At 46.0% G+C, this 24,139-nt stretch overlaps 1 protein-coding gene across 1 annotated transcript in view; it reads right to left on the bottom strand.

Annotated features, from left to right (window-relative positions):
* The window catches only part of ezh1 (enhancer of zeste 1 polycomb repressive complex 2 subunit), a 131,016-nt gene extending 107,036 nt beyond the window's left edge, over nt 1–23,980 (bottom strand). The window contains exons 1-4 of the mRNA XM_068013084.1: nt 23,947–23,980; nt 14,270–14,434; nt 10,597–10,699; nt 10,307–10,470 (exon numbers count right to left, since the gene is read on the bottom strand). Coding sequence (XP_067869185.1) covers nt 10,307–10,470; nt 10,597–10,699; nt 14,270–14,434; nt 23,947–23,980 — 466 coding nt within the window. The remainder of the gene's footprint in view (nt 1–10,306; nt 10,471–10,596; nt 10,700–14,269; nt 14,435–23,946) is intronic.
* Nucleotides 23,981–24,139: the final 159 nt, after the last annotated feature.

Here is a 24,139-nt window from a genome sequence, read left to right on the forward strand (position 1 = left end):
GCACAATAGACAAACACAGAGACTCGCAGGAAAACAATGGCTCTCACACAGCAACACAGGAACAGCAGGAGGCCATTCGGCCCTGCTCCGCCATTCAACTAGATCATGGCTGATCTTCTACCTCAATGCCATTTTCCTGCACTCTCCCCATATCTTTTGGTATCTTTAATATCTAGAAATCTATCGATCTCTGTCTTGAGCATACTCAATGACTGAGCCTGCACAGCCCTCTGGGGTAGAGAGTTCCAAAGATTCACCACCCTCTGAGTGAAGAAATTCCTCCTCATCTCAGTCTTAAGTGGCTTCCCCCTTACTCTGAGACTGTGTCCCTTCGTTCTAGAAACTCGCCACCCAACCAGGGGAAACATCCTTCCTGCATCTACCCTGTCGAGCCCTGTATGAATTTAGTATGTTTCAATGGGATCACCTCTCATTCCTGTAAACTCTGGAGAAGATAGGCCCAGTCTCCTCAATCTTTCCTCATAGGACAGTCCGACCATCCCAGGAATCAGTCTGGTGAACCTCTGTTGCACTCCCTCTATGGCAAGTATACCCTTCCACAGGTAAGGAGACCAAAACTGTACACAATACTCCAGCTGCAGTCTCACCAAGGCTCTTTATAGTTACAGCAAGACATCTTTACTCCTGTACTCAAATCCTCTTACAATAAAGGCCAACATACCATTTGCCTTCTGCACCTGCATGTTAGTTTTCAGTGACCCTGGTCCCTTTGGACATCAACACTTCCCAATCTCTCACCATTTAAGAAACACTCTGCATTTTGGTTTTTCCTACTAAAGTGGATAACTTCCCATTTTTCCACATTATATTCCATCTGCCATGTTCTTGCCCACTCACTTAGCCTGTCTAAATCCCCTTGTAATCTCTTTGCATCCTCCTAACAACTCACATTTTTACTTAGTTTTGTGTCATCAGCAAATTTGGAAGCATTACATTTTGTCCCCACATCCAAATCATTGATATAGATTGTGAACAGATGGGGCCCAAGCGCTGATCCTTGTGGTACCCCACTAGTCACAGCCTGCCAACCTGGGAATGACCCCTTTATTACTACTCACTGCTTTATGTCCATTAACCAATTCTCAATCCATGCCAGTATATTACTCCAATCCCATGTGCTTTATTTTTGTTTCCTAACCTCTTGTGTGGAACCTTATCGATAGTCTTATGAAAATCTAAATACACCACAGCCACTGGTTCACCTTTATCTATTCTGCCAGTTACATCCTCAAAAAACTCCAACACATTTGTCAAACATGATTCCCCTTTCATAAATTCATACTGATGTGAGGCTAACAGGTCTGTAGTTCCCTGTTTTGTCTCTCCCTCCTTTCTTAAATAGTGGGATGACATTTGCGACCTTCCAATCTGCAGGAACCGCTCCAAAATCTTTTGAATTTTGAAAGATGACGACCACCAATGAATCCACTATCTCTACAGTCGCCTTTTTCTGGGATGTAGATCAGGTCCAGGTCATTTATCACCTTTCAGTCCCATTAATTTCTCCAGTACTACTTTTTTACTAATACTAATTTATTTCAGTTCCCCATTCTCATTAGTCTCTTGGTTTTTAGTATTTTCTCATATGAAGACAAAGTAATTGTTTAGTTTCTCTGCCATTTCCTTATTCCCCATTATAAACGCTCCTGTCTCTGCCTGTAATGGACCCACATTTGCCTTTGCTTATATTTTCCTTTTACATACCTATAGAAGTTTTTATAGTCCATTTTTATGTTTCTCGCTAGTTTACTTTCTTTATCAGATTCTTGGTCCTCCTTTGCTGAATTCTAAAATATTCCCAATCCTCAGGCTTATTACTTTTTTGGCAACTTTATAAGCCTCTTCCTTTGATCTAATACAATCTTTAACCTCTCTTGTTAGCCACGGTTGGATCACTCTTCCTGCTGGGTTTTTGTGCCTCAAAGAAATGTATATTTGTTGCAAGCCATATATTCATTCTTTAAATGCTAGCCATTTCCTTTCTACCGTCATACCTTTTAATGTAATTTCCCAATCTACCAAAGCCAACTTGTCCCTCATACCTTCGTAGTTTCTTTTGTTTAGATTTAAGACCCTAGTTTCAGATTGAACTTTCAAACTTAATGTAAAATTCTATCATATTATGGTCACTCTTCCCTAAAGGCTCCTTTACAATGAGATTATTAATTAGCCCTTTCTCACTGCACAATACTAAATCTTGGGCGGCACAGTGGCGCAGTGGTTAGCACTGCAGCCTCACAGCTCCAGGGACCCGGGTTCGATTCTGGGTACTGCCTGTGCGGAGTTTGCAAGTTCTCCCTGTGTCTGCGTGGGTTTCCTCCGGGTGCTCCGGTTTCCTCCTACATGCCAAAGACTTGCAGGTTGATAGGTTAATTGGCCATTATAAATTGCCCCTAGTATAGGTAGGTGGTAAAGAAATATATAGGGACCGGTGGGGATGTTATTGGAATATGGGATTCGTGTAGGATTAGTATAAATTGGTGGTTGATGGTCGGCACAGACTCGGTGGGCCGAAGGGCCTGTTTCAGTGCTGTATCTCTAAACTAAACTAAACTAAAATAGCTTGTCACCATTTAGAAAGTAACCTGTTCTATGCTTTTTAGGTCCAAAGTTTTTGCCACAGTTTTCCCATTCACTTAATCTATTTTTTTTTATTCTTTCCTGGGATATGGGCATCACTGACAAGGCCAGCATTTGTTTCCCATCCCTAATTACCCTTGACAACTGAGTGGCTTGCTAGGCCATAAAAATCAACCACATTGCTGTGGGTCTGGAGACACATGTAGGCCAGATTTCCTTCCCTAAAGGACATTAGTGACCCAGATGGGTTTTGACGACAATCAATGATAGTAATGGTACCATTACTGAGACTAGCTTTCAATTCTAGATTTTAATTAACTGAATTTAAGTTCCACCAGCTATCATGATGGGATCTGAATCCGTGCCCCCAGGGCATTAACCCACGCCTCGGAATTACTAGTCCCGTGACATTACCACCACACCACCGTCTCCCCTGATATTTTTATGTAACTTTATGTTTTCATCTATACTTCACACAAAGCCAGCTATCATTCTGTCATCAGCAAGCTTGGCTATGTGGCTTTCTGTCCTATCAAAATCAACACAAAAACGTCTTACAATTATATAGGAAGAGGAGGGTGAGTAACAATGTGGGCTCATTGAAAACTGATAAAAGTCATATTGTCAATGAAAATAAGGAAATGATAGACATGCTGAATAATTACTTTGCATCACTATTTACAGTTGAGGAAAAGGTCAGCAGGACAGATATTCCAAGGAAACTAATACTGAATCAGGTACAGAGACTCAGAAAAATTAACATAAGCAAAATAACAGTAATAGAGAAAATAATGGCACTGAAGGGTGGCACAGTGGCGCAGTGGTTAGCACCGCAGCCTCACAGCTCCAATGACCCGGGTTCGATTCTGGGCACTGCCTGTGCGGAGTTTGCAAGTTCTCCCTGTGACCGTGTGAGTTTCCGCCGGGTGCTCCGGTTTCCTCCCACAGCCAAAGACTTGCAGGTTGATGGGGCAATTTTGTAATGGCCAATTTGCCTTAGTGTAGGTAGGTGGGTGCGGATGGGGTAGGAATATGGGATTAATGTAGGATTAGTATAAATGGGTGGTTGATGGTCAGCACAGACTCGGTGGGCCGAAGGGCCTGTTTCAGTGCTGTATCTGTAAATAAATAAATAAAGAGAGACAGATCCCCAGACCCAGGTGATTTTCATCCAATTCAGTGAATAGTTGAGGCCCCAACACAGATCCTTGAAGGATATCACGATTCACATCCTGCCAATTAGAGTACTTGCCCCCATTATCCCAACTCTCTGTCTCCTGCCACTCAGCCAATCTCCTAACTAGGTCAATAATTTGCCTTCAATTCCATGATTTCAACGTTAGATAACAGTCTCTTATGAGGGACTTTACTAAATACCTTCTGTAAGTCCATATAAATAACATTCATAGATATTTCCCTGTCCACTACTTTAATCTTCAAAACATTCAATCAGATTCATCCTACCTTTTACAAATCCATCCTGGTTCTCTCTGAAAGTTTTCAAAGTGTTCATTCACTCTATCCTTAATATAGACTCTTGTAATTTCCCAAAGAAGTTAGACTAAATGGTCTATAATTCCATTTTCCCTCTCTCACCTTTCTTAAATAGTGGAGCGTCATGCAAAATTTCCCAATTTAAAGCAACAATTCCTGTACTGAGAAAAATTTGGAAGATTATAAGAAGGGCACCTGCAATGCTCTCACCTACTTCCTCTAAAAGTCTAGGATGAAAACCATCTTGTTCAGGGATCTGTCTCTCTTTAGTGCCCACCTGATTGGCACCCCATTACTATATCTAATATGGCCTGTCCCCTTCTTGGTTCTAGGACATATTGTCGCAAACAATTATCCCAGATACACTCAAGAAATTCGTGACATTTCTGACATGTGCCAGTCTGCTTATCCCAGTCGATAGGAAAGTTAAAATCCCCCATTAAATCCACACTGCCTTTGCTACATGCTTGTTTAATCTCAGTATTTATACACTCTGCCACTATACAACTACCAATACAGTCTTAAATGCTTTTCTATTTCTTAATTCTACCCATAAAGTCTCCACTGCCTGCTTACATCTCATTACATCCTCTCCTATCATCAAAGTACTTTCATCCTTAATCACTACCCCTCCCCCTCTACCATTTTCCCTATCCCTCCTGTTAATTTTATATCCTGGTATATTTAATTCCCAGTGTCGACCGTGTTGCAGATACATCTTCGTAATGTCTACCATGTCACACCCTCCAAGTTGAATTTGTGTCTGCAATTCATTCAATGTGTTCCTTACACACCGTGCATTTGTATAAAGATGGCTTATTTGGGCCACACTCCCTGACCTGTCCTTCTGCACCAACGTTTTACTGACATGTTTCTCATTTCTCTCTCCTGTTTAATTATTTACATCATTTCTTTTTTCCTTTACCTGTGTTGGCTAAAGCACAATTTCTGACTGTTACTCTCTTCCCTTCTGCTTGTTTTTGAACTATTATCTACACTACCTTTTCCAGCTGAACCATCCCCCCATTTACTAGTTTAAAGTTTTTGTGACCACCTGATTTATCTTTTCCGCTGGGACCCTGGTCCCAACCCACTTCAGGAGGAGCCCATCTCAATGGTACAGTTCCTTCCTGTCCCAGTACTGCTACCAGAATCCCATGAAATGAAACCCCTCTTTCCCACACCACTTCTTCAGCCATGTGTTGACCTCCCGAACTTGTTTATCCCGACCTCAATTTGTACATGACTCAGTTAATAATAGAAATTATAACCCTTGAGGTTCTCTTTAATTCAACTCCTAATTCCCTGTAGTTTCCAAATAGGTCCTTTCTCCTACTGTTCCCTATACTGTAGGCCCCAACATGGATCACAATGACTGGATGGTTTTGTGAAAGGGAAATCATGTTTAACCAATTTATTGGAGTTCTTTGAGGGAGTTACATGTGCTGTGGATAAAGGGGAACCGGTGGATGTATTGCACTTAGATTTCCAGAAGGCATTTGATAATGTGCCACATCAAAGGTTATTGCACAAAATAAAAGCTCATGGTGTAGGGGGTAACATATTAGCATGGATTGAAGATTGGCTAGCTAACAGGAAACAGAATAGGCATAAATGGTCATTTTCTGGTTGGCAAAATGTAACGAGTGGTGTGCCACAGGGATCAGTGCTGGGGCCTCAACTTTTTATAGTTTATATAAATGACTTAGACACAAAGATAGGTAGGAAAGTAACTTGTGAAGAGGACATAAGGAGGCTACAAAGGGATATAGATAGGTTAAATGAGTGGGAAAAGACCTGGCAAATGGAGTATAATGTGGGAAAGTATGGAATTGTCCACTTTGGCAGGAAGAATATAAAAGCATATTATCTAAATGGTGAGAGATTGCAGAGCTCGGAGATGCAGAGGGATCTGGGTGCTAGTGCTTGAATCGCAAAAGGTTAGTATGCAGGTACAGCATGTAATTAGGAAAGCTAATAGAATGTTATTGTTTATTCCAAGGGGAATTGAATACAAAAGTAGGGAGGTTATGCTTCAGTTACACAGGGCATTGGTGAGACCACATCTGGAGTACTGTGTACAGTATTGGTCTCCTTATTTAAGGATGTAAATGCATTGGTGGCAGTACAGAGAAGGTTTACTAGACTAATACCTGGAATGGACAGGCTGTCTTACGTGGAAAGATTGGACAGGCTAGGCTTGTATCTGCTGGAGTTTAGAAGAGTAAGAGGCAACTTGATTGAAAAATTAAGATCCTGAGGGGTCTTGACAGGGTGAATGTGGAAAGGATGTTTCCCCTTGTGGGAGAATCTTGAACTAGGGGTCACTGTTTAAAAATAAGGGGTCGCCCATTTAAGAACAAAGAACAAAGAACAGTACAGCACAGGAACAGGCCATTCGACCCTCCAAGCCTGCGCCGATTTTGATGCCTGCCTAAACTAAAACCTTCTGCACTTCCGGGGTCCGTATCCCTCTATTCCCATCCTATTCATGTATTTGTCAAGATGCCTCTGAAACGTCATTATCGTACCTGCTTCCACCACCTCCCCCGGCAGCAAGTTCCAGGCACTCACCACCCTCTGTGTAAAAAACTTGCCTCGCACATCCCCTCTAAACTTTGCCCCTCTCACCTTAAACCTATGTCCCCTTGTAACTGACTCTTCCACCCTGGGAAAAAGCTTCTGACTATCCACTCTGTCCAAGCCACTCATAACTTTGTAAACCTCTATCATGTCACCCCTCCACCTCCGTCGTTCCAGTGAAAACAATCCGAGTTTATCCAACCTCTCCTCATAGCTAATGCCCTCCAGACCAGGCAACATCCTGGTAAACCTCTTCTGTACCCTCTCCAAAGCCTCCACATCCTTCTGGTAGTGTGGCGACCAGAATTGCACGCAAAATTCTAAGTGTGGCTGAACTAAAGTTCTGTACAGTTGCAGCATGACTTGCCTATTTTTATACTCTATGCCCCAACCGATGAAGGCAAGCATGCCGTATGCCTTCTTGACTACCTTATCCACCTGCGTTGCCACTTTCAGTGACCTGTGGACCTTTACGCCCAGATCTCTCTGCCTGTCAATACTCCTAAGGGTTCTGCCATTTACTGTATACTTCCCACCTGCATTAGATCTTCCAAAATGCATTACCTCACATTTGTCAGGATTAAACTCCATCTGCATTTCTCCGCCCAAGTCTCCAACCGATCGATATCCTGCTGTATCCTCTGACAATCCTCATCACTATCCGCAACTCCACCAACCTTTGTGTCGTCCGCAAACTTACTAATCAGACCAGCTACATTTTCCTCCAAATCATTTATATATACTACAAAGAGCAAAGGTCCCAGCACTGATCCCTGCGGAACACCACTAGTCACATCCCTCCATTCAGAAAAGCACCCTTCCACTGCTACCCTCTGTCTTCTATGACTGAGCCAGTTCTGTATCCATCTTGCCAGCTCACCTCTGATCCCGTGTGACTTCACCTTTTGTACCAGTCTGCCATGTGGAACCTTGTCAAAGGCTTTACTGAAGTCCATATAGATAACATCCACTGCCCTTCCTTCATCAATCATCTTTGTCACTTCCTCAAAAAACTCAATCAAATTAGTGAGACACGACCTCCCCTTCACAAAACCATGCTGCCTCTCGCTCATAAGTTTGTTTGTTTCCAAATGGGAATAAATCCTGTCCCGGCGAATCCTCTCTAATAATTTCCCTACCACTGACGTAAGGCTCACCGGCCTATAATTTCCTGGATTATCCTTGCTACCCTTCTTAAACAAAGGATCAACATTGGCTATTCTCCAGTCCTCTGGGACCTCACCTGTAGCCAATGAGGATGCAAAGATTTCTGTCAAGGCCCCAGCAATTTCTTCCCTTGCCTCCCTTAGTATTCTGGGGTAGATCCTATCAGGCCCTGGGGACTTATCTACCTTAACGCTTTGCAAGACACCCAACACCTCCTCCTTTTTGATAATGAGATGACTGAGACTATCTACACTCCCTTCCCTAGGCTCATCATCCACCAAGTCCTTCTCTTTGGTGAATACTGATGCAAAGTACCCATTTAGTACCCCGCCCATTTCCTCTGGCTCCACACATAGATTCCCATCTCTGTCCTTGAGCGGGCCAACCATTTCCCTAATTACCCTCTTGCTCTTTATATATGTATAAAAAGCCTTGGGATTATCCTTAATCCTGTTTGCCAATGACTTTTCATGACCCCTTTTAGCCCTCCTGACTCCTTGCTTAAGTTCCTTTCTACTGTCTTTATATTCCTCAAGGGATTCATCTGTTCCTAGCCTTCCAGCCCTTACGAATTCTTCCTTTTTCTTTTTGACTAGGCTCACAATATCCCGCGTTATCCAAGGATAAGATAAGATAGAGATGAGGCGAAAATTTTTCTCTCAGAGGGTTGTGAGACTTTGGAACTCTCTTCCTCAAAAGGCAGTGGAAGCAGAGTCTTTGAATATTTTTAAGGCAGAGGTAGATAGATTCTTGATGAGCAAGGGGGTGAAAGGTTATCGGGGGTAGGTGGAAATGTGGAGTAATCAGTTCAGCCATGAACTCATTGAATGGTGGAGCAGGCTCGAGGGGCCGAGTGGCCTAATCCTGATCTCCTAGTTCGTATACGAACATATGAATTAGGAGCAGGAGTAAGCCATTTGGCAGATTCCAGATGTCCCTCAACACCCCCCCCCCACCCCCAGGCAGACAACATACCAAACAGGACTCTCAATCCTGCTTATAAATGATGCTAACTATCCCCCCAATTATCCCCACATCAGCCTTTCCACACTTCCTTTTCCAAGATGCTATGGTTCATCTACTGGCTGCCCTTCTGACAATCTTTATCCTTATCCTCACGGGTAGGAACGACATTGTACTTGTTGGATATGATCAGTTTCCATGGCTCCTCGTAAAGGCCGGCTCGAGTCTGGAAATTAAACCTGACCCGAGCCTGACCCGGCCCGAGACTTTTCATTTGTTCCCGCGCCCGACCCGACCACCAGAATATAATCAACTTTAGTGAAGAGGTTGTGCTCTACCTTGGATGAAATCGCTCACTGCAGACTAGTGTGGAATGTTTCCCGCCTTGATGTCCTGGCTCTCACTGTGTCCGACCTGGCCCGAGCCGAGCCCAAGTGCCGGACCCGGGAGAGCGACCCTACCCGAACCTGACACATGCTGTCGGGTCCCATCGGGTAGCCATGTTCTATCGCACCTGGGTTCCCCTTACTCTGTACACTATCAGTCAGATCAACCCTGTTCTGAACCTGTAAACCTCTACAAGGTATAACCGAGGTCTGGAGTAAACTGTCCAGGTACTTCTACCCCCTCATGTGTCGGTATGTCCCCAACTCACACCCCAGCTCAATGAGTTGGAGGGATTCAAGATGGAGACATGTCCTGCAGAGCGTTCACTCAGAACAATCTCACTACCCACAAACTCCCACATATTGCAATCCAGACAGATAACTTGATTTGCCATATCTTAGTCTAGGTTATTTTTATCTATAATTTAGTTCCTTATAAATTTTTTTGCTTTTTCCACACACTAAATTTCACTAAAGCATTGAAACACTCACAGCCTGAAGCTTACATAAACCACAAGTATTGGAGCAGAAAAGCAGCTTCCTCATCCATTCACAGAATTCCTGCTCTCACCAAATTTCCATTGTTACAGTCTGTTACGATGCACTCTGATTCACACTCTGTGTGAACTCTCTGGTCAGTAAAACTGCACACACACAGACACAAGTTCACAAAGGAAAACAAAGACTCACGTATACTCACAGGCCATGTTTACTGGGACAATGGCTGTCGCCCTCGGTTGTGACTGACCTGAGGTGAGTCTGCGTGTTGGACCAGAATCACAAGGTGGCAGGGAATCATCTTGGACGGTCAGGGAAAGGATGTGACAGTAAAATGGGAAACAGTTTGCTGCTGCTTAACTCATTTTTCTTCAGTTTTTTCCTGCTAGTCTTCAGTGCTTCAGTTTTTGTGCCATTCAAGTATTGTTTATTTGACACCTCCCACCTCACTTCACCACCCACCACCCCCAGCATCACTACTGCCACCAATGGGATTCCCAATGGGAATTCTCCCCTGTCTGACATATACCTAAGAGGAGGAACTCCTCCCCAGGGATGCCATGCAGATTAGTCTGTACAAAAAATAATTCGATAATACCTCGAAAGGTACTCACGGTGCAAGAAACAGTCGTACTTGAAACAGCGTCTGCAGAAGAGGGTGTGGAAGGAATGCAGGGACTTCTTACGCTGTACAGATTTAGCATTTGGTCCATCAATGTTCGGAGTGCATTCAGGGGGCAGCGCCGAGGGGTCACAGAGTTTAGTCAGCTCCCAGTACCTGCAAAACAGAAACAGCAAATGTCACTGGTCAGCTTGGCCCTCGCTGTGATCTAGGGAGCCGGGAGGGGGGTGGGAACGGGGGGTGCAGGGGAGGGGGCGATGAGTGGGGAGGTGTTCAACTCACTTCTCTCTCAGGTCCTTCGATGAGCCCCTGTCTGGGAACATCATGGCAATTGCTTTGAAGATCTTATCTGGTGGGAGCCTCCTGATTGGCCTCTCCTCAGTCCCTGCAATATCCAGTTAGAACAAGGTTAAAGGAGCTGAGTCAGGCCAGACCCAACCAGACCAAGCTAGAGACAGTCAGACCCAAGCACAGAATAGAATCATAGGAAGTTTAAGGCACAGAAAGAGTCCACTTGGTCCACTGTGTCTGTGCTGGCTGAAAAACGATCCACCTATTCTAATCCCACCTTCCAGCATTTGGTCCGGAGCCCTGCAGATTATGGCACTTGAGGTGCATATCCAGACTCCTTTTGAATGAGTTGAGGGTTTCTGCCTCAACTACCCTTTCAGGCAGTGAGTTCCAGACCATCATCACCCTCTAGGTGAAAAAGCTTTTCCCTCATCCCCCCTCTAAATTTTTCGACCAATCACTTTAAACCTATGCCCCCTCGTCACTGACCTCTCTGCTACGGTGAATAGACCCTTCACCTCCACTCTATCCAGGCCCCTCAAAATTTTGTACATTTCAATCAGATCTCCTCTCAGCCTTCTCTGTTCCAAGGAGAACAACCCCAGTCTATCCAATCTTTCTCATAGCTGCATTTTTCCAGTCCTGGCAACATCCTCGTAAATCTCCTCTGTACCCTCTCTAGTGCAATTACATCCTTTCTGTAATGAGGTGACTAGAACTGCACACAGTACTCAAGTTGTGACCTAACCAATGAGTTATACAGTTCCAGCATAACCTCCCTGATCTTGTGATTAGAGATACAGCACTTAAACAGGCCCTTCGGCCCACCGAGTCTGTGCCGAACATCAACCACCCATTTATACTAAGCCTACACTAATCCCATATTCCTACCAAACATCCCCACCTGTCCCTATATTTCCCTACCACCTACCTATACTAGTGACAATTTATAATGGCCAATTTACCTATTAACCTGCAAGTCTTTTGGCTTGTGGGAGGAAACCGGAGCACCCGGAGAAAACCCACGCAGACACAGGGAGAACTTGCAAACTCCACACAGGCAGTACCCGGAATCAAACCTGGGTCCCTGGAGCTGTGAGGCTGCGGTGCTAACCACTGCGCCACTGTGCCGCCCTATTCTATACCTCGGCTAATAAAGGAAAGGATTCCATATGCCTCCTTAACCACCTTATCAACCTGTCCTGCTACCTTCAGGGATCTGTGGACATTCACTCCAAGGTCCCTCACTTGCTCTACACTTCTCAGTATTTTCCCATTAATCGTGTATTCCTTTGCCTTGTTTAACCCCCCCAAATACATCACCTCACACTTCTCCAGGTTGAACTCCATTTGCCACTTTTCTGCCCATTTGACCAGACCATCAATATCTTCCTGCAGCCTACAGCTATCCTCCTCACTATCTACCACACGGCCAATCTTTGAGTCATCTGCAAACTTCTTGATCATGCCCCCTACACTTATGTCCAAATCGTTAATATACACCACAAAAAGGAGGGGACCCAGTACTGAGCCCTGTGGAACGCCACTGGAAACAGCCCTCCAGTTGCTAAAACAGCAGTCAACAATTACCCTTTGTTTCCTGCCACTGAGCCAAGTTTGTATCTACCTTGCTGCATTTCCCTGGATCCCATGGGATTTTTTTTTAAACCAGTCTGCCATGTGGGACCTTGTCAAAAGTCTTGCTAAAATCCATGTAGACCATATCAACTGTACTACAATCATCTATCTTCCTTGTTACTTCTTCAAAGAAATTTGATCAAGTTGGTCAAACAAGATCTTCCCTTAACAAATCCATGCTGACTATCCTTGATTAACCTGTGACTTTCTAAGTGACAGTTTATCCTGTCTCTCAGAATAGATTCCAATAATTTGCCCACGACTGAGGTTAGACTGACTGGCCTGTAATTATTTGCTCCCTTTTTAAACAGAGGTACAATGTTAGAAGTTCTCCGATCCTCCGGCACCACACCTGTATCCAGTGAGGACCGGAAAATGATGGTCAGATCTTTCGCTATTTCCTTTCTTGCTTCTTTTAACAGCCTAGAGTACATTTCATCCAGCCCAGGTGACTTAGACCAGACTAAGCCAGAGGCAACCAGAGCCAGTCAGACCAGACTGCAAAACTGATTAAGTGAATTTTAATTGTAATTATTCTGTAGATAACAGGCCAAATATGGGGTCAGTATTAACATCCCCCACCCCCAAAGGTCAGGTGGGGTGGTTTACGAAGTCTGAACTCCACTCTCGAGGGAAGGAAAAACCTCATTATAATATTTAAATGATGCTCCCACAGTGCAGTTGAGAGAAATTTAACGGGATCCCAGGACTCAATAAACCTGGGAGTGAAATGGAAATGGACAGTGGATCCATTAGGGAAACGTCCTTTCCAGCCTTGCTTGTGGGTCAGGAAGACCTTGAGTGTTGCCCCCATTTCTGAAACTAGCCTTTGGCCTCCCTCCACTGATTCTGCCGATCAGTTGACTCCTGACCCCCTACAGACCCCAATCAGCAGGCTGTGAGACTCCCTGTCCCAATCTCCACGTGCCTGCACCCCCCCACTCCCACCCCATGGCATGCCGATCACCTTCCAACTCCTGGCCTTTCTCTCTCTCTCTTTTTCTCTCTCTCCCAATTGCTGGGTCCTCGGTTGTGCCTCTTTTTTAATTTTTTTAATTGCATGTGGGCATTGCTGGCAAGGCCAGTATTTATTGCCCATCTCCAATTGTCCTTGAACTGAGTGTCTTGCTAGGTTATTTCAGAGGGCATGTAAGAGTTAACCACATTGCTGTGGGTCTGGAGTCACATGTAGGCCAGACCAGGTAGGGACAGCAGATTTCCTTCTCTAAAAGACATTAGTGAACCAGATGGGGTTTTTACAACAAATCGACAAGGGTTTCATTAGACTAGCTTTTAATTCCAGATTTTAATTAATTAATTGAATTTAAATTAGACCAGCTGCCATGGTTGGATTTGAACCCATGTTCCCAGGACATGAACCTGGGCCAAATGCCTTTGCAGCTGGTTTTCCCACTCGGCAATCTGGCCAGGTGGGAACTGATGAAGAAAATGATAATGAGGGTGTCAGACCCTCCGCATTCCTGTGATTTCCAGATTCTCCTCCCCTCCCAACTAACTCACTACCTCCCTGTAAATATCCAGCTGTCCGACTGGTTACAGCAGTCAGTCCCTCTGGGCAGCAGGACCAGGCCAGAATCAGGGCCAATAGAAATTTAAACACAGCAAGATCCAACAAACAGCAATTTGATTATGACCACCTGAGTACAAGCCAAGATGCAGCAAAGTGTCACTCAATCAAGAACCAGCTGTTCAATACACTCCCCGACAAGACCCCCAACGTCCCTCACAGCAGCCCCTCTGGGTTCAAGCAGCTCTGCATTATTTTCAGGAAAAAACAACCGTCTCTTCACTGTCACTGGGCCAAAATCCTGGAACTCCCTTCCTAATAGCACTGTGGGTGTACGTACCCCACATGGACTGCAGCGGTTCAAGAAGGCAGCTCACCACCACCTTCTCAAGGGCAATTAGGGATGGGCAAGAAATGCTGACCTAGCCAGCAATGCCCACAATCCCAAAAATGAATAAAACAAGCCTCCCATCAGGAGAGGTCAGTGCTAAGACTCACCATCCTCAATGGTCTGATTACTAGAGTGGGATTCATCCTGTCCTCGTTTCATATTCTGTCTGCTATTGCTCCGAGTGGCAGCCTGTGACCTACCCTCATCATCCGACTCCCGACTGAGGCCACGGACAAGCGCAGTGAAGATCTCATCATTGATAAAATCACACTCTGTAAAACAGAGGCATTAATCCCACCATGATCAGCAAATATACACACATCTGGAATAGGATCTCAGTAGCTGCTGTAGAATTCCACATCTGCTGATAGATTGTTCTAAAACATGGCAACATCACAGATCACTAACCAGCAATTCTGTTAGTGACCGAGTCACTACCTTAAACCATTTCTGTTCTCACCTGAGACAGAATGTCAACAAATCCCATAATCAGACCCTCAGCTTCTTTGTCTGTCACACTCCCTCCCTCTCTCTCTCTCACCATCTCTAACCCTCACTCCCCGTCTCTCTCTCATTCCATCTCTCTCTCATTCCATCTCTCTCTCATTGCATCTCTCTCTCATTGCATCTCTCTCTCTTTCACTCCCCTGACGCTTTCGCTCCCCACGACTCACACCCGCATCTCTCTCCCTCACTCCAACTCTCTCACTCATCCCGAATCTCCCTCTCTCTCCCGTCTCCCCTCGCTGCCTCTCTCTCTCTACCCCATCTCTCCCGTCTCCCCCCACCAGTCTCTCCCTCACTGCCCCTCTCTCTCTACCCCATCTCTCTCTCTCCCCCCCATCTATACCCTATCTCTCTCTCTCTCCCCCCCCATCTATACCCCATCTCTCTCTCTCTCTCCCCCCCCCATCTATACCCCATCTCTCTCTCCCCCCGTCTATACCCCATCTCTCTCTCTCCCCCCGTCTATACCCCATCTCTCTCTCTCCCCCGGTCTACACCCCATCTCTCTCTCTCTCCCCCGGTCTAAACCCCATCTCTCTCTCTCCCCCAGTCTATACCCCATCTCTCTCTCTCTCTCTCCCTGTCTATACCCCATCTCTCTCTCTCTCTCACACCCCCGTCTATACCCCATCTCTCTCTCTCACCCCCCTGTCTATACCCCATCTCTCTCTCTCTCTCCCCCGTCTATATCCCATCACTCTCTCTCTCTCCCCGTCTATACCCCATCTCCCTCTCTCCCCGTCTAGACCCCATCTATCTCTCTCTCTCTCTCTCTCCCCGTCTATACCCCATCTCTCTCTCTCCCCGTCTATATCCCATTTCTCTCTCTCCCCCTGTCTATACCCCATCGCTCTCTCTCCCCCCGTCTATACCCCATCGCTCTCTCTCCCCCCGTCTATACCCCATCTCTCTCTCTCTCTCTCTCCCCGTCTATACCCCATCTCTCTCTCTCCCCCCGTCTATACCCCATCTCTCTTTCTCTCTTTCTCTCTCCCCCCGTCTATACCCCCTCTCTCTCTCTCTCTCCCCCCGTCTATACCCCATCTCTCGCTCTCTCTCTCCCCCCGTCTATACCCCATCTCTCGCGCTCTCTCTCCGCCCGTCTATACCCCATCTCTCGCTCTCTCTCCCCCCGTCTATACCCCATCTCTCTCTCTCTCCCCCCGTCTATACCCCATCTCTCTCTCTCTCTCTCCCCCCGTCTGTACCCCATCTCTCTCTCTCTCTCTCCCCCCATCTATACCCCATCTCTCTCTCCCTCTCTCCCCCCATCTATACCCCATCTCTCTCTCCCCCCATCTGTACCCCATCTCTCTCTCTCTCCCCCCATCTATACCCCATCTCTCTCTCTCTCCCCCCATCTATACCCGATCTCTCTCTCTCTCTCTCTCTCCCCCCATCTATACCCCATCTCTCTCTCTCTCCCCCATCTATACCCCATTTCTCTCTCTCTCTCTCTCCCCCCCCATCTATACCCCATCTCTCTCTCTCTCTTCCCCCATTTATACCCCATCTCTCTCTCTCTCTCGCCCCCCCCCATCTATACCCCATCTCTCTCTCTCTCTCCCCCGTCTATATCCCATCACTCTCTCTCTCTCCCCGTCTATACCCCATCTCCCTCTCTCTCTCTCTCTCCCCGTCTAGACCCCATCTATCTCTCTCTCTCTCTCTCCCCGTCTATACCCCATCTCTCTCTCTCCCCGTCTATACCCCATCTCCCTCTCTCTCTCTCTCTCCCCGTCTAGACCCCATCTATCTCTCTCTCTCTCTCTCCCCGTCTATATCCCATTTCTCTCTCTCCCCCCGTCTATACCCCATCTCTCTCTCTCTCTCTCCCCCCGTCTATACCCCATCTCTCTCTCTCCCCCCGTCTATACCCCATCTCTCTTTCTCTCTCTCTCTCTCCCCCCGTCTATACCCCCTCTCTCTCTCTCTCTCTCTCTCTCCCCCCATCTATACCCCCCCTCTCTCTCTCTCTCCCCCCGTCTATACCCCATCTCTCGCTCTCTCTCTCCCCCCGTCTATACCCCATCTCTCGCGCTCTCTCTCCGCCCGTCTATACCCCATCTCTCGCTCTCTCTCCCCCGTCTATACCCCATCTCTCTCTCTCCCCCCGTCTATACCCCATCTCTCTCTCTCTCTCTCCTCCCGTCTGTACCCCATCTCTCTCTCTCTCTCTCCCCCCATCTATACCCCATCTCTCTCTCCCTCTCTCCCCCCATCTATACCCCATCTCTCTCTCCCCCCATCTGTACCCCATCTCTCTCTCTCTCCCCCCATCTATACCCCATCTCTCTCTCCCTCTCTCCCCCCATCTATACCCCATCTCTCTCTCCCCCCATCTGTACCCCATCTCTCTCTCTCTCCCCCCATCTATACCCCATCTCTCTCTCTCTCCCCCCATCTATACCCGATCTCTCTCTCTCTCTCTCTCTCCCCCCATCTATACCCCATCTCTCTCTCTCCCCCATCTATACCCCATCTCTCTCTCTCCCCCATCTATACCCCATTTCTCTCTCTCTCTCTCCCCCCCCCCATCTATACCCCATCTCTCTCTCTCTCCCCCCATCTATACCCCATCTCTCTCTCTCCCCCCATCTATACCCCATCTCTCTCTCTCTCTCGCCCCCCCCCATCTATACCCCATCTCTCTCTCTTTCCCCCCATCTATACCCCATCTCTCTCTCTCTCTCCCATCTATACCCCATCTCTCTCTCTCTCTCTCTCCCCCCATCTATACCCCATTTCTCTCTCTCTCTCCCCCCCCCCATCTATACCCCATTTCTCTCTCTCTCTCTCTCCCCCCCCCATCTATACCCCATTTCTCTCTCTCTCTCTCTCCCCCCCCATCTATACCCCATCTCTCTCTCTCTCTCCCCCCATCTATACCCCATTTCTCTCTCTCTCTCTCTCCCTCCCCCCCATCTATACCCCATCTCTCTCTCTCTCTCCCCCCCCCCCATCTATACCCCATCTCTCTCTCTCTCTCCCCCCATCTATACCCCATCTCTCTCTCTCTCTCCCCCCATCTATACCCCATTTCTCTCTCTCTCTCCCCCCCCCCCCCCCCCCCCCCCCCCATCTATACCCCATCTCTCTCTCTCTCTGGTCCGGGGCCCCATGTGAAGTCACAAAGCAGTGTCGCTGGACAGACTGCAAGTTTGATTGTTCTCAGTGCTGTGAGCTGAACTGGGTGCAACGGACAGTTGGGACACTGAATGGATCTCAGGTTCTTGGCGGTCACAGAGCACTCCTGATCTCTAGATAAGGCAGTCTGGAAGCACAGGAATGCCTTGTATCTGATGTTGTTTGTGGCGTGACCTTGGAATGCAATGTGAGATATACAGTTTGCAGAACGCTTGATGGAGGCAGACTGAAGAACGGGTCTCAGACATGCTGACAACATCACAGCAAGGAATGGTTAACTGTAGCATAATAAAAGCAAAATACTGCGGATGCTGGAAATCTGAAATAAAAACAAGAAATGCTGGAAATACTCAGCAGGTCTGGCAGCATCTGTGGAGAGAGAAGCAGAGTTAACATTTCGGGTCAGTGACCCTTCTTCAGAACTGGTAAATATTAGAAATATAAAAGGTTATAAGCAAGTAAAACAGGGGTGGGGCAAGAGATAACAAAAGGAGAAGGTGTAGATAGGACAAGGTCACAGAATAGCAGACCAGAAGGTCATGGAGCAAAGGCAAATCATATGTTAATGGTGTGGTGAAAGACAAAGACATTGCCACACTTACAATATTGCGTGCAATTCTGGTCGCCACACTACCAGAAGGACATGGAGGCTTTGGAGAGGGTACAGAAGAGGTTTACCAGGATGTTGCCTGGTCTGGAGGGCATTAGCTATGAGGAGAGGTTGGAAAAACTCGGATTGTTTTCACTGGAATGACGGAGGTGGAGGGGCGACATGATAGAGGTTTACAAAGTTATGAGCGGCATGGACAGAGTGGATAGTCAGAAGCTTTTTCCCAGGGTGGAAGAGTCAGTTACTAGGGGACATAGGTTTAAGGTGTGAGGGGCAAAGTTTAGAGGGGATGTGCGAGGCAAGTTCTTTACACAGAGGGTGGTGAGTGCCTGGAACTTGCTGCCGGGAGAGGTGATGGAAGCAGATACGATAGCGACGTTTAAGAGACATCTTGACAAATACATGAATAGGAAGGGAATAGAGGGATACGTCCCCGGAAGTGCAGAAGGTTTTAGTTTCGGCAGGCATCAAGATCGGCGCAGGCTTGGAGGGCCGAATGGCCTGTTCCTGTGCTGTACTGTTCTTTGTTCTTTGTTCATCAGTACAGATAGGGTGTTAACGGACTGAAAACTGAACAGCCGCAAGTACAAACATGAAAAAAAACAGTGGGTAAGCAAACTGAACAAACTAAGATGAAATAAAATAAAACAAACACAAAAAAAAGAAAAAAGAAAATGTAATTAAAAATAAAAGTAAAACAGGGGGGCCCGGCATGCTCTGAAATTATTGAACTCCATGTTCAGTCCGGCAGGCTGTAATGTGCCCTAACAGTAAATGAGATGCTGTTCCTCGAGCTTGCGTTGATGTTCACTGGAACACTACAGAATTCCCAGGACAGAGATGAGAGCAGGGGGGAGTGTTGAAATGGCAAGCAACCAGAAGGAAGAAGCGGAGAGCCCTTAAAGCATCCTGGTGGGGGATGGAGGTGTCGAGAGGTTCCCATGGCACCTTCCCTTGCAATCGCAGGAGGTGTAATACCTGCTCTTTTACCTCCTCTCTCCTCACTATCCAAGACCCCAAACACTCCTTTCAGGTGAAGCAGCGATTTACTTGTACTTCTTTCAATGTAGTATACTGTATTCGCTGCTCACAGTGTGGTCTCCTCTACATTGGGGAGACCAAACGCAGACTGGGTGACCACTTTGCAGAACACCTCCGCTCAGTCCGCAAGCAGGATCCCGAGCTTCTGGTTGCTTGCCATTTCAACACTCCCCCCTGCTCTCATCTCTGTCCTGGGAATTCTGTAGTGTTCCAGTGAACATCAACGCAAGCTCGAGGAACAGCATCTCATTTACTGTTAGGGCACATTACAGCCTGCCGGACTGAACATGGAGTTCAATAATTTCAGAGCATGCCGGGCCCCCCTGTTTTACTTTTATTTTTAATTACATTTTCTTTTTTCTTTTTTTTGTGTTTGTTTTATTTTATTTCATCTTAGTTTGTTCAGTTTGCTTACCCACTGTTTTTTTTTCATGTTTGTACTTGCTGCTGTTCAATTTTCAGTCCGTTAACACCCTATCTGTACTAATGCTTTGTCTTTCAACGCACTATTAACATATTGTTTGCCTTTGCTCCATGACCTTCTGGTCAGCTATTCTGTGGCCTTGTTCCTATCTACACCTTCTCCTTTGTTATCTCTTGCCCCACCCCCACTTTACTTGCTTAAAACCTTTAAATTTCTAACATTTGCCAGTTCTGAAGAAGGGTGACTGACCTGAAACATTAACTCTGCTTCTCTCTCCACAGATGGTTAACTGCAGCAGACTAGTGAGAACATTTACTGTCACACTACTGATTCAAACCTTTTAATCAAAGCACAGACACTAACTCCCCAGAGAAACCAATGTATTATATAAAATTTAATGAGATAATCAGTGGTTAGCACCGCAGCCTCACAGCTGCAATGACCCGGGTTCGGTTCTGGGTACTGCCTGCGTGGAGTTTGCAAGTACTCCCTGTGACCGCGTGGGTTTCCGCCGGGTGCTCCGGTTTCCTCCCACAGCCAAAGACTTGCAGGTTGATAGGTAAATTGGCCATTGTAAATTGCCCCTACTGTAGGTTGGTGGTAGGGGAATTGTGGGGATGTGGTAGGAATATGAGATTAATGTAGGATTAGTATAAATGGGTGGTTGATGGTTGGCAGAGACTTGGTGGGCCGAAGGGCCTGTTTCAGTGCTGTATCTCTAAATAAAAAAAGATCAGGATAGAGTTAAACACAAAGACTCTTATCACCACAATCGAAGGTAATATTAAGGGACATTGAAGGGAACTCAATGAAATTCAATTAACACTGAAAATGGGATCATTGAGGCTCGGAATTATCTCCGGCACGGATAACAGTAAAAAGAGAAGCTGAAGGTCTTTTAAGTCCAGAGGATGATTTCTTGACAATATGGCAGTAATTTTGTGATTGGATTAGATTTCACTGTTGCATTCTCTACAATATTTTATGATTCTCTTTGCATCACTGTGTGTAATATTAACAAATATAGATTGGATGAGCAGACGGATTTGGATAGGTTGAACAAGTCAAGACAAATGTAAGTCCCTTACAGTCAGAAACTGGGGAATTTATTATGGGGAACAAAGAAATGGCTGACCAACTAAATGCATACTTTGGTTCTGTCTTCACAAAGGAGGACCCAAATAACATACCAGAAATGTTGGGGAACACAGGGCTTAGTGAGAGAGAGGAACTGAAGGAAATCCGTATTAGTAGAGAAATGGTGTTGGGGAAATTGATGTGATCGAAGGCCGATAAATCCCCAGGGCCTGATGGTCTGCATCCCAGAGTACTTAAGGAAGTGGCCCTAGAAATAGTGGATGCATTGGTGGTCATCTTCCAAGATTCTATAGACTCTGGAACAGTTCCTACAGATTGGAAGGTAGCTAATGTAACCCCACTATTTAAAAAGGAACGTAGAGAGAAAGCAGGGAATTATAGACCAGTCAGCCTGATGCGGTAGTGGGGAAAATTCTAGAGTCCATTATCAAAGATTTTATAGCAGAGCACTTGGAGAACAGTGGTAGAATCAGGCATGGTCAGCATGGATTTACGAAAGGGAAATCATGCTTGACAAATGTACTAGAATTCTTCAAGGATGTAACTAGTAGAGTTGATGAGGGAGAGCCAGTGGATGTGGTTTATTTGGACTTTCAGAAGGCTTTCGACAAAGTCCCACATAAGAGATTAGCGTGTAAAATTAAAGCGCATGGGATTGGGGGTAGTGTATTGCGATGGATAGAAAATTGGTTGGCGGACAGGAAAGAAAGAGTAGGGATAAATGGGTCTTTTTCCGAATGGCAGGCAGTGACTAGTGGGGTACCGCAGAGATCGGTGCTAGAACCCCAGATATTCACAATATATATTAATGATTTAGATGAGGGAACTAAATGTAATATCTCCAAATTTGCAGATGACACAAAACTGGGTGGGAGGGTGAGTTGTGAGGAGGATGCAGAGAGGCTTCAGGGTGATTTGGACAAGTTGAGTGAGCGGGCTAATGCATGGCAGATGCAGTATAATGTGGATAAATGTGAGGTTATCCACTTTGGTAGCAAAAACAGGAAGACAGATTATTATCTGAACGGCTATAAACTGAGAGAGGGGAATATGCAACGAGACCTGGGTGTTCTCGTACACCAGTCGCTGAAGGTAAGCATGCAGGTCCAACAGGTGGTAAAAAAGACAAATGGTATGTTGGCCTTCACAGCGAGAGGATTTGAGTACAGGAGCAGGGATGTCTTGCTGCAATTATACAAGGCCTTGGTGAGGCCACACCTGGAATATTGTGTGCAGTTTTGGTCTCCTTATCTGAGGAAGGATGTTCTTGCTATAGAGGGAGTGCAGCAAAGGTTTACCAGACTGATTCCTGGGATGGCAGGACTGACATATGAGGAGAGATTGAGTCGGTTAGGATTATATTCGCTGGAGTTCAGAAGAGTGAGGGGGGATCTCATAGAAACCTATAAAATTCTAACAGGACTTGACAGGGTAGATGCAGGAAAGATGTTCCCGATGGTGGGGGAGTCCAGAACCAGGGGTCATAGTCTAAGGATACAGGGTAAACCTTTCAGGACTGAGATGAGGAGAAATTTCTTCATCCAGAGAGTGGTGAACCTGTGGAATTCACTACCACAGAAAGCAGTTGAGGCCAAAACATTGTATGTTTTCAAGAAGGAGTTAGATATAGCTCTTGGGTTTAAAGGGGTCAAAGGGTATGGGGCGAAAGCGGGAACAGGGAACTGAGTTGGATGATCAGCCATGATCATAATGAATGGCGGAGCAGGCTCGAAGGGCCGAATGTCCTACTCCTGCTCCTATTTTCTATGTTATCTATGTTTCTATGTAAGGTGTGGATTCTGGCAATTTCACCACAAGGAACTCACAAAAAAGGGAGGGGGGACCTTTTGGTGAAACACAATTTACAAATAGTGGGGTGGGGGTGTCTGCAGGACACCCACTGTGGATATACGATAAAACACAAAAGGAGTCAATGTCATTCCATTTTCATTCAGACATTCATTGAGGCTTTAAATCTGCTGACAAGGTTTGAGCATCTCATCCCTCCCATGTTTCTGGGGCTGCAATCGATACTCCGGATTATCTGGTGCAGATACAACAACAATATAAGGTCACCATTGAAGGAGGTAGCTACATGGGGAAATTGGGAGCATTGGGAGAGGTCTATAATGTAGATAAGAATTAGGCCTATCTTATTTGTTATTATTCAGATTCTTATGATTCTAATACTTTTTGTTCTCATCTGTATCATTCAAAGAGCCTTACGGACCTGAGTTTCCCAAAGCAATGTCTGATATTGATTCTTTAATCAATTCATTACCTCTAGTCTTTGTAATTCAGTTTGGGGGGAATTGAGATTCAATTCACCTTTGATCAGACCTGTCAATACTTCACTGTAAAGACAGAAACATGTGCCCAGCTCTTTATCTGATGTGGGTTTAACTTCTCCCCAGAGGATTAGGACTGGTTAATGCTGTTCAGTGCTAAGAGTGGGCACCAACCATCTGTACATGGCAGGTTAGATGTAGAGTATTGGGTCAGCCTGGGTTCCTGTGATTAGGGATGCATCACTCTGTAATTAATCCAAGTTTAATGAGCCGTTCTGGACCAAGTGGAATTTCAAGCTCCCAACAAGCTGGAAAACTGAAGGCTAGTGTCAGCTGTGACCCTCCTCTCAATGTCGGCATAGATCCTGAGGGGGCCTGAGAGGGTCGATGCAGAGAGTCTATTTCTCCTGGATGAAGAGTCGAGAACTAGGAAGCATAGCCTCAAGATAAAGGGACAGCTTTTTGGACTGAGATGAGGAAAAATTTCTTAACTCAGAGGGTTGTGAACTTAGTCTTTGAGTATATTCAAGGCTGAAATCAATCAGATTTTTGGCCACTAAAGGAATTAAGGAATATGGGGATAGTGCAGGAAAGTGGAGTTGAGGTAGAATATCGGCCATGATCATACTGAATGGTAGAGCAGGCTCGAGGGGCTGAATGGCCTCCTACTTCTTATGTCCTTATGTATTTCCTGAATCACCATGTTTAACATTAGTGTGCTGACATCACTGTTTCTGTCAGAGATTAGCATTGGGGATTCACCTCAACCATGTAATGAGCTATTTTCCCCCTTCCGCTGCTCATGGCACCTCCCTCATTCTGTACCTGTAACCAGCTCGCAACTGAGCTCGAGACAGCTCCA

Source organism: Heterodontus francisci, chromosome 33 (genome assembly GCF_036365525.1).
Source record: "Heterodontus francisci isolate sHetFra1 chromosome 33, sHetFra1.hap1, whole genome shotgun sequence".
Taxonomy (NCBI): Eukaryota; Metazoa; Chordata; class Chondrichthyes; order Heterodontiformes; family Heterodontidae; genus Heterodontus; species Heterodontus francisci.